This window comes from Delphinapterus leucas, chromosome 14 (genome assembly GCF_059928025.1).
Source record: "Delphinapterus leucas isolate spDelLeu-1000000601 "Yukka" chromosome 14, BTC_Dleu_Yukka2, whole genome shotgun sequence".
Taxonomy (NCBI): domain Eukaryota; kingdom Metazoa; phylum Chordata; class Mammalia; order Artiodactyla; family Monodontidae; genus Delphinapterus; species Delphinapterus leucas.
The window spans coordinates 66,021,145-66,037,082 of NC_143142.1; the positions used below are offsets into that span (position 1 = coordinate 66,021,145).

The 15,938-nt window shown below is 47.8% G+C and overlaps 1 protein-coding gene across 9 annotated transcripts in view; it reads right to left on the reverse strand.

The window, feature by feature from the left end:
• Positions 1–15,938, reverse strand: part of MYO5B (myosin VB) — a 387,835-nt gene that overhangs the window by 102,604 nt on the left and 269,293 nt on the right. For 7 of the 9 annotated variants that reach the window (XR_016387637.1, XR_016387636.1, XM_089895168.1 and 4 more), the window contains 2 exons: positions 1,899–2,021; positions 1,185–1,268 (listed from right to left, as the gene is read on the reverse strand). The exons of 1 other annotated variant lie outside the window; for it this stretch is intronic. Coding sequence is in view for 6 of the 8 variants with exons in the window: in XM_089895168.1 (XP_089751294.1) it covers positions 1,185–1,268; positions 1,899–2,021 (207 nt within the window). In the remaining 2 variants the exon portion in view is untranslated. The remainder of the gene's footprint in view (positions 1–1,184; positions 1,269–1,898; positions 2,022–15,938) is intronic. One more of the 9 variants, XM_089895169.1, reaches the window with a different exon arrangement.

Genomic DNA, 15,938 nt, shown 5'->3' on the forward strand with positions numbered 1-15,938 from the left:
TGACGACTAATTCCCTGATGCTCCAGATATCGGGAGATGGCATGGGGCCGGGGTCTGCCCCGGGCCGCCCACATCGCTGGTACTGACTCAAATCCTCCCTAAAACCCTGGCCTCGGGGCCACGTGATTTACTTGTCTTTAGGTGCCTGGGTCCATTTTGCGGGGCGTATTTTCTCCATTCCATCATCTCACCCTAACTGCATTCATCTAAAGCTTATCACAAAGAGAAATTAATCTGCCATTTCTAGTGTTACCAGGCCTCTGCAGTGAGTTCAGTACCATGTGGTCTGGTAGAAAGCCTCCTAAATCCTAGAGAGTCCTTTTCTGGGTTCCCTCTGAAAGGCTGAAGCCAGCAACGGCACCTGCATCGGCGGGGTGGCTTTCTGTAACGGCGGGGCTCACGCTCCCTGCGCCCCCACCCCAGCCAAACCTCCTCTCTTTTCAGGTACTGTATGCTTGTTTTTCTGCCCACTCACAGCCCACTAGAATGTAAACTCCTAGAGAGTAGAATCTATCTTATTCACCTTTGTACACGGTGCATTTAGGGGCAGTGCCTCACAAGGTATGTGCTTAACGAATATTTGTTTAGGTGAATCAGTGCCTTGTTCCCTCTACCTGTAGAATGGACACAATATTGGCTATCTTTTTGTCATGCTCGTGAGAAGGAAATAACTGGAATTCTGGAGATAACAGAAAGTAACATTCCAAAATTGTAGATTTAAGTGTCCCTTGAATCCTATTATTCCATTTAAGTTTCTGGCCATAGGGAAGTTCCACAGACTGCTAAGCAGAAATTAAACGCACTGATACTAGGATTTGAAGGGGTTTAAGTACTTTTACATCTGCATGTAGGAGGTGGAGGACAAATGACCCGATGGATGCCAGCAATGTTTTCACAGTTATACCTACCATCGTCTCTCCGATTGTCACTTCTCCTGTTCCCCCCGCTCCCCTGTCCTTCCATTAGCTGGCATCTTTCCCAGTCACCTCTGCCATCCCTTGCTTTCTTCCCTCCATCAGGCCGTTCTCAAATTCTCAGACTGAAATAACCTACAGACCCCTCACCTCCCCCTGCCCCGCACCCCTGCCTCGGCCCCTCCAGAGTGGGGACGGCACCAACCACACCCCGTCTGGCTCTGGCCGTGGACACTCCGCCTCTGTCTCCCTGCTTCCGACGCTCTTTACCTTGCTGGCCTTCAGAATATTGATCTGCTCTTCGTACACCGTGTCTCTGTTTTTCTCCAGAAAACTATCTGAAAGGTACTCCACCTGGAGCCACGGCAGGAAACAGAAACGGTAGTTAGTGCTCCAGCCTGACCCGGGACCCTCAGCAGCTTCTCCAGTAGTTTCAGCTCATCCACAGTGTTTTCTGAAAAGAGCTGTGCGTACATGGGAAACCCACAGATGTTCTCATCCAAACTGCAAACCCAAGACGTGATCAGGGTTTACACAGAGGGAGCTGAATGTTCATTTTGCGGAAAACCAAGTTGTTTTTAAAAAGGAGTTCCTGTAAGATGGCCTTTAATAGAAGGCTTCCTTTGGGTGCTCTATATGCAGCTTGTCAGCCTCACCCCAGATCAACTGAATTAGAACTTGCCTTTGAGCAATACCCCAGGTGACCTGCACACACATGAAAATTTGAGAAGCACTGGGCTGGTGCACACAGAACACAACCCACGTAGAGAAATTCTAAGTTTACGCCAGCTGCCAGGAAAGGAGCCACCTGAAGAAGAATCACTCTTTCTTCTTCTCTCTCAGGCTCCAGGAGAGTAGACAAGGCCCCACCCAAGAGACTCCAGGCCCTCTGAATTCAAAGGTCAGCTCCCTCTTAGCCCAGGAACCCCGAGTCCACCTTGGACGGGGCTCATGGAGCACCGGGCCCACCAAGAGGAGACCCACCTTATCTGCAAAGTGGACGACAATGAAGGCCGTGTTGGACATACGGGGTTTCTGGAAGTGCTGGCTGCCGGAGTGCCGGTCGTAGAGCTTCTGAGCCCAGTTCTGGTCAGTTCCTTTGGGGACCTGTGGATCCACAAAATCAGGTGCTTTGTGAAGAGGAAAAAGGAAGCCAAGAGTCAAGGCAGAATGATGGAGTCTGCCAGGAAGCTGACCTCATGAGGCTGGATTCAGCTCTGAGACCTGGACTCTAACTGGATGTGGAAAGCAGATTCAACCATGAACACCTGGGATCCCACATGGCATGCCCTCAACATGCCCTGTATGCTGGCACCCTGAAGGGGTGCGCTGAGCCTCAAAGAACCTGCTGTCTGGCAGACGCTGGAAGAGTTGGGAGAGGAAGAGGGTGGAGGCCAAGGTCACAGGAGTAGAATCATAACCCACAGGATAAATCTGAAGATGCTTCTTTGCTCTGGTGGGGCCAGTGACTTCAGGGTCATGAACACACCACATCCGCCTCCAGTGCCAAGTTCCTGCTCACTCAGGTCAACTCCTGCAGCAGGAAAGCCCACTGTCTCTCTCTAGGGCCATCTGAATACCAGTGTCCAGGCTCAGCTCAAGTCTGTCCTCTTCTCTGAAGCCCTTCCTGAGCACCCTTGATCTCGCTTTGGAATTCTTCCAACTTAGCTCTTACATATGCACTGCCTAATATTGTTCATCGTTTGGTTTTTGTGTATCGTCTTGTCTCTATAAACTGTAAAGTAAGTTTGTTGGGTTCAGGAAGTATGACTTACTGTTTTTTTTCCTGTCCCTCAAAGAACTTAAAATTGGATTCCAGGGCTTCCCTGGTGGCGCAGTGGTTGAGAGTCTGCCTGCCGATGCAGGGGACACAGGTTCGTGCCCCGGTCCGGGAAGATCCCACATGCCGCGGAGCGGCTGGGCCCGTGAACCATGGCCGCTCAGCCTGCGCGTCTGGAGCCTGTGCTCCGCAACGGGGGAGGGCCACAGCAGTGAGAGGCCCGTGTACCGCAAAAAAAAAAAAAAAAATTGGATTCCAGCCATGCAGTGGGCGCTAAGTACCTGGTGATTGAGCTATGCAGTACTAACCTCTACCTCCCCCCAATTTAAAGTTAGAGATTTACTACATTAATAATTCTGAAGGGCAGCCTCTTTTAATATCTTTAGAGATGGCTTCAGAAATGAAAAAGCATCTTGCTTTGTTGAAAACAGAACACAGAGTCACTGTAACCACCACTCAAACTGTCAAGAAAGATGGTGCCTCTGCTGATGGGAAGGTGCTCCCCACCACCCGTCATCCCTGAGCATCGCTGCACACGCACCTTCCTCAGCTATGGGCCACCAACTGCCTTTTGCCCTTTTCATTAGTTTAGATTGCATATTTGGATCAGGCAGGGTTGAAGGTGACCCTTGCACTAGCCATTTAAAAAGGGCTTTTTTTAGTAAATTAATAATACCTGTGCCATAAGAAAAATGCTTACACACTTGAGAACAAAGTTCTCAAATACTTTGTAAGCAAACAGATTTTTCTCAATATCCAGCTTGGTGTAACTAGGATTGAATATCCGGTGCTAGGTGCCACAGGATTTTTAAGGAAACTCCTTCTTGAAGGAGACTATTAATTGTGTTGGGCAGACAAAATAAAATATATTTAATTGAGCATTTAAAAATATATTGTTTTATATTTGTCTCCAAGCATCCTGTGTTTAGAAACACCAGGTACGGGGGGAAGCAAGAGGGCAGCCTGGCGGAGCTGTCAGGAGGCGAGGCTGGAGAACAGGAACACAATGGACCCAGCACTGGCAGAACTGGGCAAGACAGAACAGAAAGGGTAGGGCTATGATGAGAAGCCCCACCTGGTCAACACTTGTATTTGCCAGTATCAAAATCTTCTTGTCTTGACAATGAAATTGGACTTCTGTTAGCAGACTCCATAATTCCACACAGTCTCTAATTCAGACTTGCATAAATCAATGAGTAAGGGAGGCCAGGAATCAAGGTCATAGGTATACATATTTCCTGACAAGGGTCAGTCTCTCTTCTCACCCCCACCCTTGACTAAAAATAAGGGCCAGCAGGAATTCACAACCATTAAGAATCTCAGATAATAATCAAAGCAAATGCCCAAAGAACTTACTGCCAGGCAGTTCTCTATACATTTTCGATGTATTAACTCATTCAATCCTCGCAATAATCCCATGAGCTAGGTACTATGGCTGTATACATTTTACAGATGAAGAAACTGAGACAGAGAGGTTAGGTAACTTGCCCAAGGTCACACAGCTGGGAACTAGCAGAACTGGGGTTCAAACCAGGACAGGCTCTAGAGTATGTGCTCCTCACTATCATGCTTTCCTGCCTGACGAGAGAGTTTTAAAGGCGACCACAAAGGCACGGTTAGGCAGGATGCAGTTATTTCCAAAAATCCTTCCAAAAAGTAGATTTAGAACAGGCGTAGGAGACAGAAAGCAAATTTTGCATTTTGATAAAAGCTACAATAGATTGTGGTTATCAGTAGCTCTGGAATATGCAGCGAATCAAAGCCTTTAAAAAAGAATCTACCAGCAGCTTCACGCGAGCTTCCTTACTCTCCTCTCCAAAGGCACTGGATCAGGAGCCTGGACCCCAGCTCTGTCCTCATCTAGGTGGGTACTGTCCCTCAGAGGGCAAGTCCCTCCGACCTGCTCTGTTGGCCACTGGTCACAGCAAAAAGTGAAGGCCCCGGTCCCAGACAGGCAAATCTCCAGAGATAGGAAGTAGATGAGTGGTTGCCTAGGGCTGTGGGGGAATGGAGAGTGACTGCTAAGGGGTTTCTTTAGGGGACGATGAAAATGTTCTAAAATTGATTGTGGGGGTGATGGCTGCATGACTCTGAAAATACTAAAAAACACTGAATTGTGTATTTTAAATAGGTGAATTGTATGGTTCACTAATTCTATCTTAATAAAGCTGTTAAAAATGCATTAAACCTGACTTTACTCTTCATTATTGAAATAAAACAGAGAAAACATGGGGGGGGAGGGGAATGAAAGTCCTCAGACTTACTAAGCCCCTCAACAGCTTGGGGTATAAACCCTGTGGCCCAGGACAACTTTTCACCAAGGTGCTCTTGGAACCTTGTCGGAAGCTGTACTCTCTCTTGAAGATGTCTGGCTGCCATCACTGGCCTGGGACATCGCCAGGGGCCAAAGCCTGCCCCAGCCCAACAGCTGACAAGAGCTGACTGATAAGGACCCCAAAGCCAGTTATTCCATCTCCGCTCCTTGTCCCGTTTTCCGGGGCCACTGCCACCACGGCCGCCTCCCTGGTCACTATCTCACTCCATCCCATACCTCCGTGGGCTCCCTGATGCCCTCTCAAATGACCCTGCCCCCATCAACCCTGAATCCTCCTGTGATAGCTGGGCCTCCAGGACTCTGCTGTCCTAACAGCTCTAGGCGGAGGTGGCTCCTTCCTCCCCACCTGGCAGCCATCTCCTCCAAGGCCAGTTCCGGGCCTTTACTTTTCCACCCTCACAAAACAGCCTTTCCGCGTGCTCAGCGAGACGCTAATTCTAGAGCAACTCAACGACCCATCCTGTCCCTTCCCACACCTGGGTGGCTGCCTAAGATCACACGTCAGCTCCTCTTCCCTTAATCGACTCCTGCTGATAAGTTAATATAATTTAGTATTGCCGCCAGAAAATAAAATCAAATTTCACTGTGAGCGTCACTGCCATGGATTAAGACACTGTGCCCAGATTGAAGGGGAGAGTTGACCCCAACAACTCCCACATCTCACTTTATGGTCTCTGACCTCAGTAAACACATCTCTGCACTCGGTATTGCCCGTCCCTGTTTGTAGGACACCTTGTCCCCTCCTCCTCTGTTCTCTCCAGCTTCTAACCCTGCTGTGTCTTAGCAGATGCCTCGTTTCCTCCCTCATAGGGAAGCCAGCTGTCAAGCAGGAAACCTCAAATTCCTGCTCTACATCCAGAAACTCAGCTGCATCCACAGCCCTTCGATCCTTTGGGCCCTTCTCACGGGAGGGAGCGCTTCTTCCCCTAGCCGGCATCCTGCACACGCACCCCTGCCTCCTGGAGACCTGGATCCACCCAGCTTCCCTCTCCCGGAAGCCTCTCCCGCTTCTCCTCTCTCTCACCTCCTCCTTTTCACAGCTAAGCCTCCGGAAAGGAATTCAGACTTGCCATCTCCACGGCCTCACCTATTCTCTCCTCAGGTTACTGAGGTCAGGCTTCTGCCCAGACAACTTCCTTGAAACTGCTCTAAGCGACACCTCGCTGCCAGGTGCAGGGCTCCGAGGCCCTCACCACTGCTGCCCTCCCTCCTCAGCCCCTCTGCTCCTCGCCTAGAGCCCTTGGCATCTCCTCCCGGCTGGACAAGCGCAGCGCTGCCAGGGCACTGCTGACTCCAGTCTCTCTGCAGCTTACGTTTCACACAGTTGCCAGGGAGACCTGTCGAAAAGTGAGTCACATCTGATCACACCTCTCCCCCGCTTCACACCCTTCCACCCCCGGAGCCTCCAGAGTCAAGTCCAAACGCCTTCGCCGGTTTGGACTTGGACGGTTCCTCCTCCCGCCCTCGCCTGCCACCACCATGGGCTCTCTCTGGACAGATAGGACCATCTCATATTCTGTGAACGTGACATTCCCTTTGCTCAGAACCCCTCTCCCCTCATGTGACCCCTGCCTACACAGCTGCCCTGGGCACGCTTTCCCCCTGAATTCCATTTCCCTGTCATCCGGGGAGATGATCTCAGCGCTTGCTCGACCCCCTCTGATGTGTGTTGAAGGGAACATGGGGTTCGCAGGGTGGATGAATGTGGGAAAGGCACTTCCCCCGCCTCCACCACAGGCTTCACAGCTGCTCACAAGCCGTAGCCTCTGGGGTGACGTCTTAGGAAACCACAAGCCCTTGGTCTTGATCCACAGTAAACTCTCACGAGAGCAGCCTTGCCCAGGTCAGGAAGCCGAAGGGTATTCACCTCCCCGTCTGCAGGCTGCTTTCCTTCTACTGCCTCAACAATAATACATTAATTAGGAAGGTCCATCCTCGTCAGCTCCGCAGGCTGGGTTCCATGAAACAGAGAATCCTAGTCAACAGGGCAGAGCTTGCCTCCCCGACCCAGGCCTTCCTTTGTGGGTCCCTAACATAGTCTCCACAACCTGAGACGGTGTCTGTATCTTCATTCACTAGAATTGCTTCCCGGGGTCAAAGTATCATTTTCACAAAATTCCTGCTAAAATGCATGTGATTTATGAGAAAACATGCACTGACATCTCAAATCCTATCAGCCCTAACCAGTTTGTTCCTCCAAGAGGGAGGGACTGATGACCTAGACATGGGGAGGGCAGGGAACTGGGGGTCTGAATTCGGCGTAGACACGCTTATGTCCACAGCATCCACAGCAGCCTTAGCGCTGGGGGAGGAGAGTTTTGTTACGAGCCGCCCGGAAACGATCATTTTCCACAAGCAAACACCCTCTCCCCTGGCCGCGGTTACTGAGGAGCAGCTGTAGTTTGCGGCTCAGTCTGGGTCTGACAATAAATTCATGACTGTAGGGAAGCTTTCCCACCTGGAGGAATCCGGAGCACTTTGCTGTCCTGGTCCCCACGCCTCCTCTGCAGCTTCCGGCACCCAGCACAGGCTGAGGAGACCCACCCTGCGTGCTGCCCCTCTCAGTCCATGGCTACCCCGTCTCCACGTTTCTCATTTAAATCTCAGCCCGCTGGTCCTGCCTGCCACTAGGTGTCTTCTCCAGGAGAAGTGATTTTCCCGATGGCTGCTTCTTACTTCATTTGGCTTCGTGGCCTGTCGCATGGGGGTCGCAGAACCCACTTCTTCACAGCACGATCTCCTGATTCTTTCTCACCCTGCAGAGTGTATCTGAGGCAGCTCCACATCCAACAGGATGGCTCCCAAGAAACGCAAGCTGCCCAGGTGTGACCAATTCCATGGGAATCCCTAACCTGCTTAGGTCAGAGCCATGGGTGCTGCCAGAAGGGTGCAGCAGGCTGCCCTGTTTTCTAAAGTCAGATTTACAGTATGATTTCCAAACAGCAAAATGCACCCTCTTTAAGTGTACAGTTTCATGACTTGACAAAAGTAATAACTGTTGGTTAAAACTCCATCTGTTACTAGAAGCTGAATCAGATTACGCTGAATGACCCTGAATTCCCAGAGCGGTTAAACCTGGCGGAAGATGGCGACCACACTGTGGGGTTTTGCTTTATTCCTTAACTTGGTGTTCAGCTTGCCTCCCCTGCTACACTTGTGACTGGCAGTGAGTTTGAAAGTGTCACATTCACAGTACTACCCCCAATCCAACGGGACACTCTAGTCCCCACCAGCTTGACTAGCAAGAAACCCAGGCTTATCCTCAGACCTTCCCTTCTAAGGAGCCGCAGGGATGGGGAAGCAAGGACCTAACAGAACTGCCGGGGCTGCGTGCAGCTCAGCACTCTTTCTGACTTGGTGTGCCCTGCCCTTGAGGTCACTCGGCTGTCACTCCGCTGCCCCTGCTGGGCTCTGGTCCCTGCCCACAGCCCTCTGCGGGCCCCTCGCCCTCACTCAGGCCAAGCTCTTCCCCAGCACCATCCTGTCCTTCTTCTCCCTTTGCTGGCCGGCAGGGAGATCCCTGCCTCCACTCCTGAGGGTTTTCCCCTCAAGACCAGACATACAGTAGGTGCATCATACATTCTGGGTGTCTGGCAGGAGTTTGGGTTGGATACAGTCTCCGACTTAAATCACCTAATTTTACAAACCCAAACAGAAGGCACCACAGAGCATAAGGCAGAGACCATCCCTGTAAACACAGCCGGATTTTACTTCCCCTTAGCTTCTTGAAAGTAATATAGGCAGCGTGCATTCTGTAGGAAGACTGAACAGAAACGTCTGGGGATCCCTACTGCCCCGGGAATACCCAAGGCTTCAAAGTCTAGGGATTTGGGGAAGTTACTTTCAAAACTGCTGAATACTTGCACCTTGGTCCTCCCTGCAACCACTGCCTCCGTTTCAGCCGCACTGCTAGGCACTCCTCCACCACTCCCGGAGCCACCTGCTGCCCAGCCCAGGGCTGCACTGAGTGCCCCCCACTCCCTCACCCAGAGGCCTGGGTCCCACTCTCTGGACAGCAGTCTGAGGTCTCCCACCTTGCACTGGGACCCATGTTCTCACCGCTGTGACCTGACATTCCTGGGACACGTTCCCTAGGGTAGTGGCACCTCTGAGAACCTCAAACTGTGAGCCAAAACAAACGCACACGTGGCCCTGGATTGCCTGCCAGAGGCAGGAGAAATCAGGGAGGACTGATCAGACAGCTGCTGAATTCACAGACTCAATCACCCTGAGGCACTGGGCTGTTCCTATGAGAGGTGTGTGTAAGGCGAAAGGAGAGGCCAGGCCCCTGGGGCCGTGGTTTTGGTGTAGTCAGCGCTTCAGCACAGAGCCAGGTAGAGCAATGCAGAACAAGCCGCCTGCCTCAGAGCCCTGTATGACCTTGGACTTCACAACTGGGTAGGGGAATAAAGAGCTGGAGCCCTCCTGGAGCCAGGGCCTGGGGGGCTGTGCTGGCTCAGCAGGCCAGAACGGGACCGAGGACATGGGTTGGGAGTGTGCAGCTGGGGAAGGTTATGGAGAGGATCACAGAGGGTCACAAGGGGGAGGGGAGCGTGTTCCCCGTGTGTCAGAAGGGAGCTATTGGCCGTGGACACTAAGCCAAGAATATGAGTGAGTGGTGAACACTGGGAGGGGAGACTGGAGGGCCTGGGCTGTGACTTCTGTCATTGAGCCAGTGCCACTCGAGGCAGGGACAACTTCTTACCACCTTTACCACAACCTCACAGGTGGAGCAAGACAAGGCTCACCTCTGCCACACTGAGGAATTACCTGTTCCTGAACATGACTCCAGATGAAGTCCCCAGCTTTGAAAATGTGCTGAAAACCATCAGATAAAAATGTGGGGGGGAGGACCTTCAAGACGGCAGAGGAGTAAGACGTGAAGATGAGCTTACTCCCCACAAATACATCAGAACTACACCTACATGTGGAACAACTCCTACAGAACACCTACTGAACGCTGGCAGGGGAACTCAGATTTCCAAAAAGGCAAGAAAATCCCCATGTAACTGGGTAGGGCAAAAGGAAAAAGGAAAAAAAAAAGAGACAAAGGAATCTGGACAGGACCTGCCCTTCTGGGAGGGAGCTGGGAAGGAGGAAAAGTTCCCACACACTAGGAAGCCCCCTCACTGGCAGGGCTGGGGGAAGCTTTGGAGCCATGGAGGAGAGCGCAGCAACAGGGGTGCAGAGGGCAAAGCGGAGAGATTCCCACACAGAGGATCTGTGCCGACCAGCACTCACCAGCCCGAGAGGCTTGTTTGCTCACCCGCAGGGCCGGGCAGGGGCTGGGAGCTGAGGCTCGGGCTTCGGTCGGAGTGCAGGGAGAGGACTGGGGTTGGCAGCGTGAACACAGCCTGAAGGGGTCAGTGTGCCACAGCTAGCTGGGAGGGAGTCCGGGAAAAAACCTGGGCCTGCTGGACAGCAAGAATCCACTGTGGTGGGCTGCGGGAGAAGAGGGGCAGGCCCACCAGAGGAGCTTCCTGCTCCGTGCGCCCACAGATGGCAGGGCAACGCCTACACAAGTGTGAGCGTGAGCCACAGCTCTCATCTCGGAACCCAGAGGCTGCTGCCGCTGCCACCAAGGGTCCTGTGTGCAAGGCAGGTCACTGCCCACACACTCCCGGCAGCCTGTACAGCCTGCCCCTGCCGAGGGTCCCGCGATGCAGGACTAACTTCCCTGGGAGAAGGCACAGCGCACCTCAGGCTCTTGCAACTTCGTGCCAGCCTCTGCTGCTGCAGGCACACCTGCACATTCCAATTGTGACTGCTGTATCCCTCCCTCCCCCCGGCCTGAGTGAGCAAGTGAGCATTTACAGCCGCTGCTTTCACCCCCTCTTGCCTGGGAGGGGAACAGACACCTGAGGGCAGCTCACAAGCAGAGGCGGGGCCAAAGGCAAAGCTGAACCCCAGGGGCTCTGCGACCAGGGAAGAGAAAGGGAAATCTCTCTGTGCAGCTGCAGAAGCAGGGGGTTAAAATCCCTGCAACTGGCTTGGTAAACCCCGCATGTGTGGAATACGTGAATAGACAACAAGTGTTCCCACAATTGAGGCTGTGAACTTTGGGGACAAGTACACGCAGGAGGAAAGCCAGATGAGAGGCTCAGCTGGCCCAAAAATGCCCACAGCAGAGACCTACTGAGAAGTATAAGAAGACTTCCTGGATGGGCAGGGATTGGCTGCGGCTCACTGGGGGGACACGGACACTGACAGCTGAGGCCCCAGGAAAACATCACTACTTTTTTTTCTTTGTTTTGTTTTGTTCCATTGTTCTTTTTTTATGATTATTCTTTTAATTTTTATTTACTTTTTATTTTCTTTCTTATGCTTTTATTTCCAATATATTTTTAATTTTATTTTTTTTCTTCTTTCTACTGTACTTTTTTGTTATATTGTGTTTTTTCCTTGTCTTTCTTTCTTTGTTTTGCTTAGTTTTCATTTTATTTTAAACTATATTATCTATTTTTACTTTACTACTTTGTTTTGTATTTTTTCCTTTGGTTTTCATCTTTCTTTTGTCTTTACATTTTTTTTTATCATTTTTGTGTGTTTGCTTTATGCTTTCATTGCCTTTTTTTAGTTTGCTTTCTGCATCTGATTTGTTCCTGGTTCTGTGTATTTATTAGTTTACTTTTTAGTGTTTGTTTTAGTTTTTGAGATTGTTTATTGGTTTGGTTGCTCTCCTCTTCTTCATCCTCTTTTTTTCTTTTCTTTTCGTGCGTGCGTGTGTGTATGTTTCTTCATGTGATTTTGTCTGTTTAGTTTTGCTTTTACCATTTGTCTTGGGGTTTTGTCTCTTTGTTTGTTTGTTTCTTCTTCCTTTTCTTCCATGCCGTGTGGCTTGCAGGGTCTTGGTGCTCCAGCTGGGGGACAGGCCTGAGCCTCTGAGGTGGGAGAGCTGAGTCCAGGACATTGGACCACCAGAGAACTCCTGGGCCCATGTAATATTAATCGGTGAGAGCTCTCCCAGAGGTCTCCATCCCAACACTAAAACCCAGCTCCACCCAAGGGCCAGCATATTCCAGTGCTGGACCCCTCATGCAAACAACTAGCAAGACAGGAACACAACCCCACGCATTAGCAGTCAGGCTGCCTGAAGTCATACTAAGCTCACAGACACCTGAAAACAACCACCTGACGTGGCCCTGCCCATCAGAGGGACAAGATCCAGCCCCACCCACCAGAACACATGAACCAGTCCCCTCCACCAGGAAGTCTGCACAAGCCACTGGACCAACCTCACCCACCGGGTGAGAGAAGTAAGAGGAACTATGATCCTGCAGCCTGCTTTCTGACCTCAAACACAGTAAGTTAAATAAAATGAGAAGACAAAGAAATATGCAGCAGATGAAGAAGCAAGGTAAAATCCAACAAGACCAAACAAATAAAGAGCAGATAGGCAGTCTACCTGAAAAAGAATTCAGAGTAATGATAGTAAAGATGATCCAAAATCTCAGAAACAGAATGGAGAAAATACAAGAAATGTTTAACAAGGATGTAAAGGAACTAAAGAGCAAACAAACAGTGATGAACAGCACAATAAATGAAATTAAAAATTCTCTAGAAGGAATCAATAGCAGAATAACTGAGGCAGAAGAATGGATAAGTGACCTGGAAGATAAAATATTGGAAATAAATACCACTAAGCAGAATAAAGAAAAAAGAATGAAAAGAACTGAGGACAGTCTCAGAGATCCCTGGGACAACATTAAACACACCAACATTCGAATTATAGTGGTCCCAGAAAAAGAAGAGAAACAAAAAGGGTCTGAGAAAATATTTGAAGAGATTATAGTGGAAAATTTCCCTAATATGGGAAAGGAAATAGTCAATCAAGTCTGGAGAATGCAGAGAGTCTCATATAGGATAAACCCAAGGAGAAACACACCGAGACACTCATTAATGGAACTATCTACAAAAAAATATTAAAATCAGCAAGGGAAAAACAACAAATAACATACCAGGGAATCCCCATAAGGTTAACAGCTGATCTTTCAGCATAAACTCTGCAGGCCAGAAGGGAGAGGCAGGACATATTTAAAATGATGAAAGGGAAAAACCTACAACCAAGATTACTCTACCCAGCAAGGATCTCATTCAGATTCAATGGAGAAATCAAAAGCTTTACAGACAAGCAAAAGCTACGTGAATTCAGCACCACCAAACCAGCTCTACAACAAATGCTAAAGGAACTTCTCTAAGTAGGAAACACAAGCAAAGAAAAGGACCTACAAAAACAAACCCAAAACAATTAAGAAAAAGGTAATAGGAACATACATATTGATAATTACCTTAAATGTGAATGGATAAAATGCTCCAACCAAAAGACACAGACTGGCTGAATGGATACACAAACAAGACCCATATATATGCTGTCTACAAGAGACCCACTTCAGACCTAGGGACACATACAGACTGAAAGTGAGGGGATGGAAAAAGATATTCCAACCAAATGGAAATCAAAAGAAAGCTGGAGTAGCAATACTCGTATCAGAAAAATACATTTTAAAATAAAGACTTACACGAGACAAGGAAGGACAGTACATAATGATCAAGGGATCAATCCAAGAAGACATAACAACTATAAATACTTATGCACCCAACATAGGAGCACCTCAATACATAAGGCAAACGCTAACAGCCATAAAAGCAGAAATCAACAGTAACACAATAATAGTGGGAGACTTTAACACCCCACTTACACCAAAGGACAGATCATCCAAACAGAAAATAAATAAGGAAACACAAGCTTTAAATGACACATTAGACCAGATGGACTTAATTGATATTTACAGGACATTCCATTCAACTACAACAGAATACACTTTCTTCTCAAGTGCACATGGAACATTCTCCAGGATAGATCACATCTTGGGTCACATATCAAGCCTTGGGAAATTTAAGAAAATTGAAATCGTATAAGCAACTTTTCCGACCACAGCGCTATGAGACTAGATATCAATTACAGGAAAAAAAACTGTAAAAAATACAAACACATTGAGGCTAAACAACACACTACTAAATAACCAAGAGATCACTGAGAAATTAAAGAGGAAATCAAAAAATACCCAGAAACAAAGGACAATGAAAACATGACAACCAAAAACCTATGGGATGCAGCAAAGGCAGTCTAAGAGGGAAGTTTATAGCAACCCAATCCTACCTCAAGAAACAAGAAAAATCTCAAATAACCTAAACTTACACCTAAAACAATTAGAGAAAAAAGAACAAAAAAACCCAAAGCTAGCAAAAGGAAAGAAATCATAAAGATCAGATTGGAAATAAATGAAAAAGAAATGAAGGAAACAATAGCAAAGATCAATAAAACTAATAGCTGGTTCTTTGAGAAGATTAAAAAAATTGATAAACCATTAGCCAGACTCATCAGGAAAAAAAAGGGAGAGGACTCAAATCAACAGAATTAGAAATGAAACAGTAGAACTAACAAGTGACACATCATAAATACAAAGGATCATGAGAGACTACTATAAGCAGCTATATGCCAGTAAAATGGACAACCTGGAAGAAACAAATTCTTAGAAATGCACAACCTTCTGAGAATGAACCAGGAAGAAATAGAAAATATGAACAGATCAATACAAGCACTGAAGTTGAAACTGTGATTAAAAATCTTCCAACAAACAAAAGCCCAGGGCCAGATGGCTTCATGGGAAAATTCTATCAAGCATTTATAGAAGAGCTAACAACTATCCTTCTCAAACTCTTCCAAAATACAGCAGAGGCAGGAACACTCCCAAACTAATTGCACGAGGCCACCATCACCGATACCAAAACCAGACAAAGATGTCACAAAAAAAGAAAATTACAGGCCAATACCACTGATGAACATAGATACAAAAATCCTCAACAAAATACTAGCAAGCAGAATCCAACAGCACATTAAAAGGATCAGTCATGATCAAGTGGGGTTTATTCCAGGAATGCAAGGATTCTTCAATATATGCAAATCAATTAATGGGATACACCATACTAACAAGCTGAAGGATAAAAACCATATGATAATCTCAATAGGTACAGAAACAGCTTTTGACAAAATTCAACACCCATTTATGATAAAAACTCTCCAGAAAGTGGGCATAGAGGGAACCTACCTCAACATAATAAAGAACACATATGACAAACCCACAGCCAACATCATTCTTTTTTTTTTAATTTTTAAATTAAATTAAATTTATTTTTTTATACAGCAGGCTCTTACTAGTCATCAATTTTATACACATCAGTGTATACATGTCAATCCCAATAGCCCAATTCAGCACACCACCATCCCCACCCCCCCACGGCTTTCCCCCCTTGGTGTCCATACGTTTGTTCTCTACATCTGTGTCTCAACTTCTGCCCTGCAAACCGGTTCATCTGTACCATTTTTCTAGGTTCACATACATGCGTTAATATACGATATTTGTTTTTCTCTTTCTGACTTACTTCACTCTGTATGACAGTCTCTAGATCCATCCACGTCTCAACAAATGACCCAATTTCGTTCCTTTTCACGGCTCAGTAATATTCCATTGTATATATGTACCATAACTTCTTTATCCATTCATCGGTCGATGGGCATTTAGGTTGCTTCCATGTCCTGGCTATTGTAAATAGTGCTGCAGTGAACACTGGGGTGCATGTGTCTTTTTGAATTACGGTTTTATCTGGGTATATGCCCAGCAGTGGGATTGCTGGACCATATGGTAATTCTATTTTTAGTTTTTTAAGGAACCTACGTACTGTTCTCCATAGTGGCTGTATCCATTTACATTCCCACCAACAGTGCAAGAGGGTTCCCTTTTCTCCACACCCTCTCCAGCATTTATTGTTTGTAGATTTTCTGATGATGCCCATTCTAACTGGTGGACGTGATACCTCACTGTACTTTTGATTTGCATTTCTCTAATTA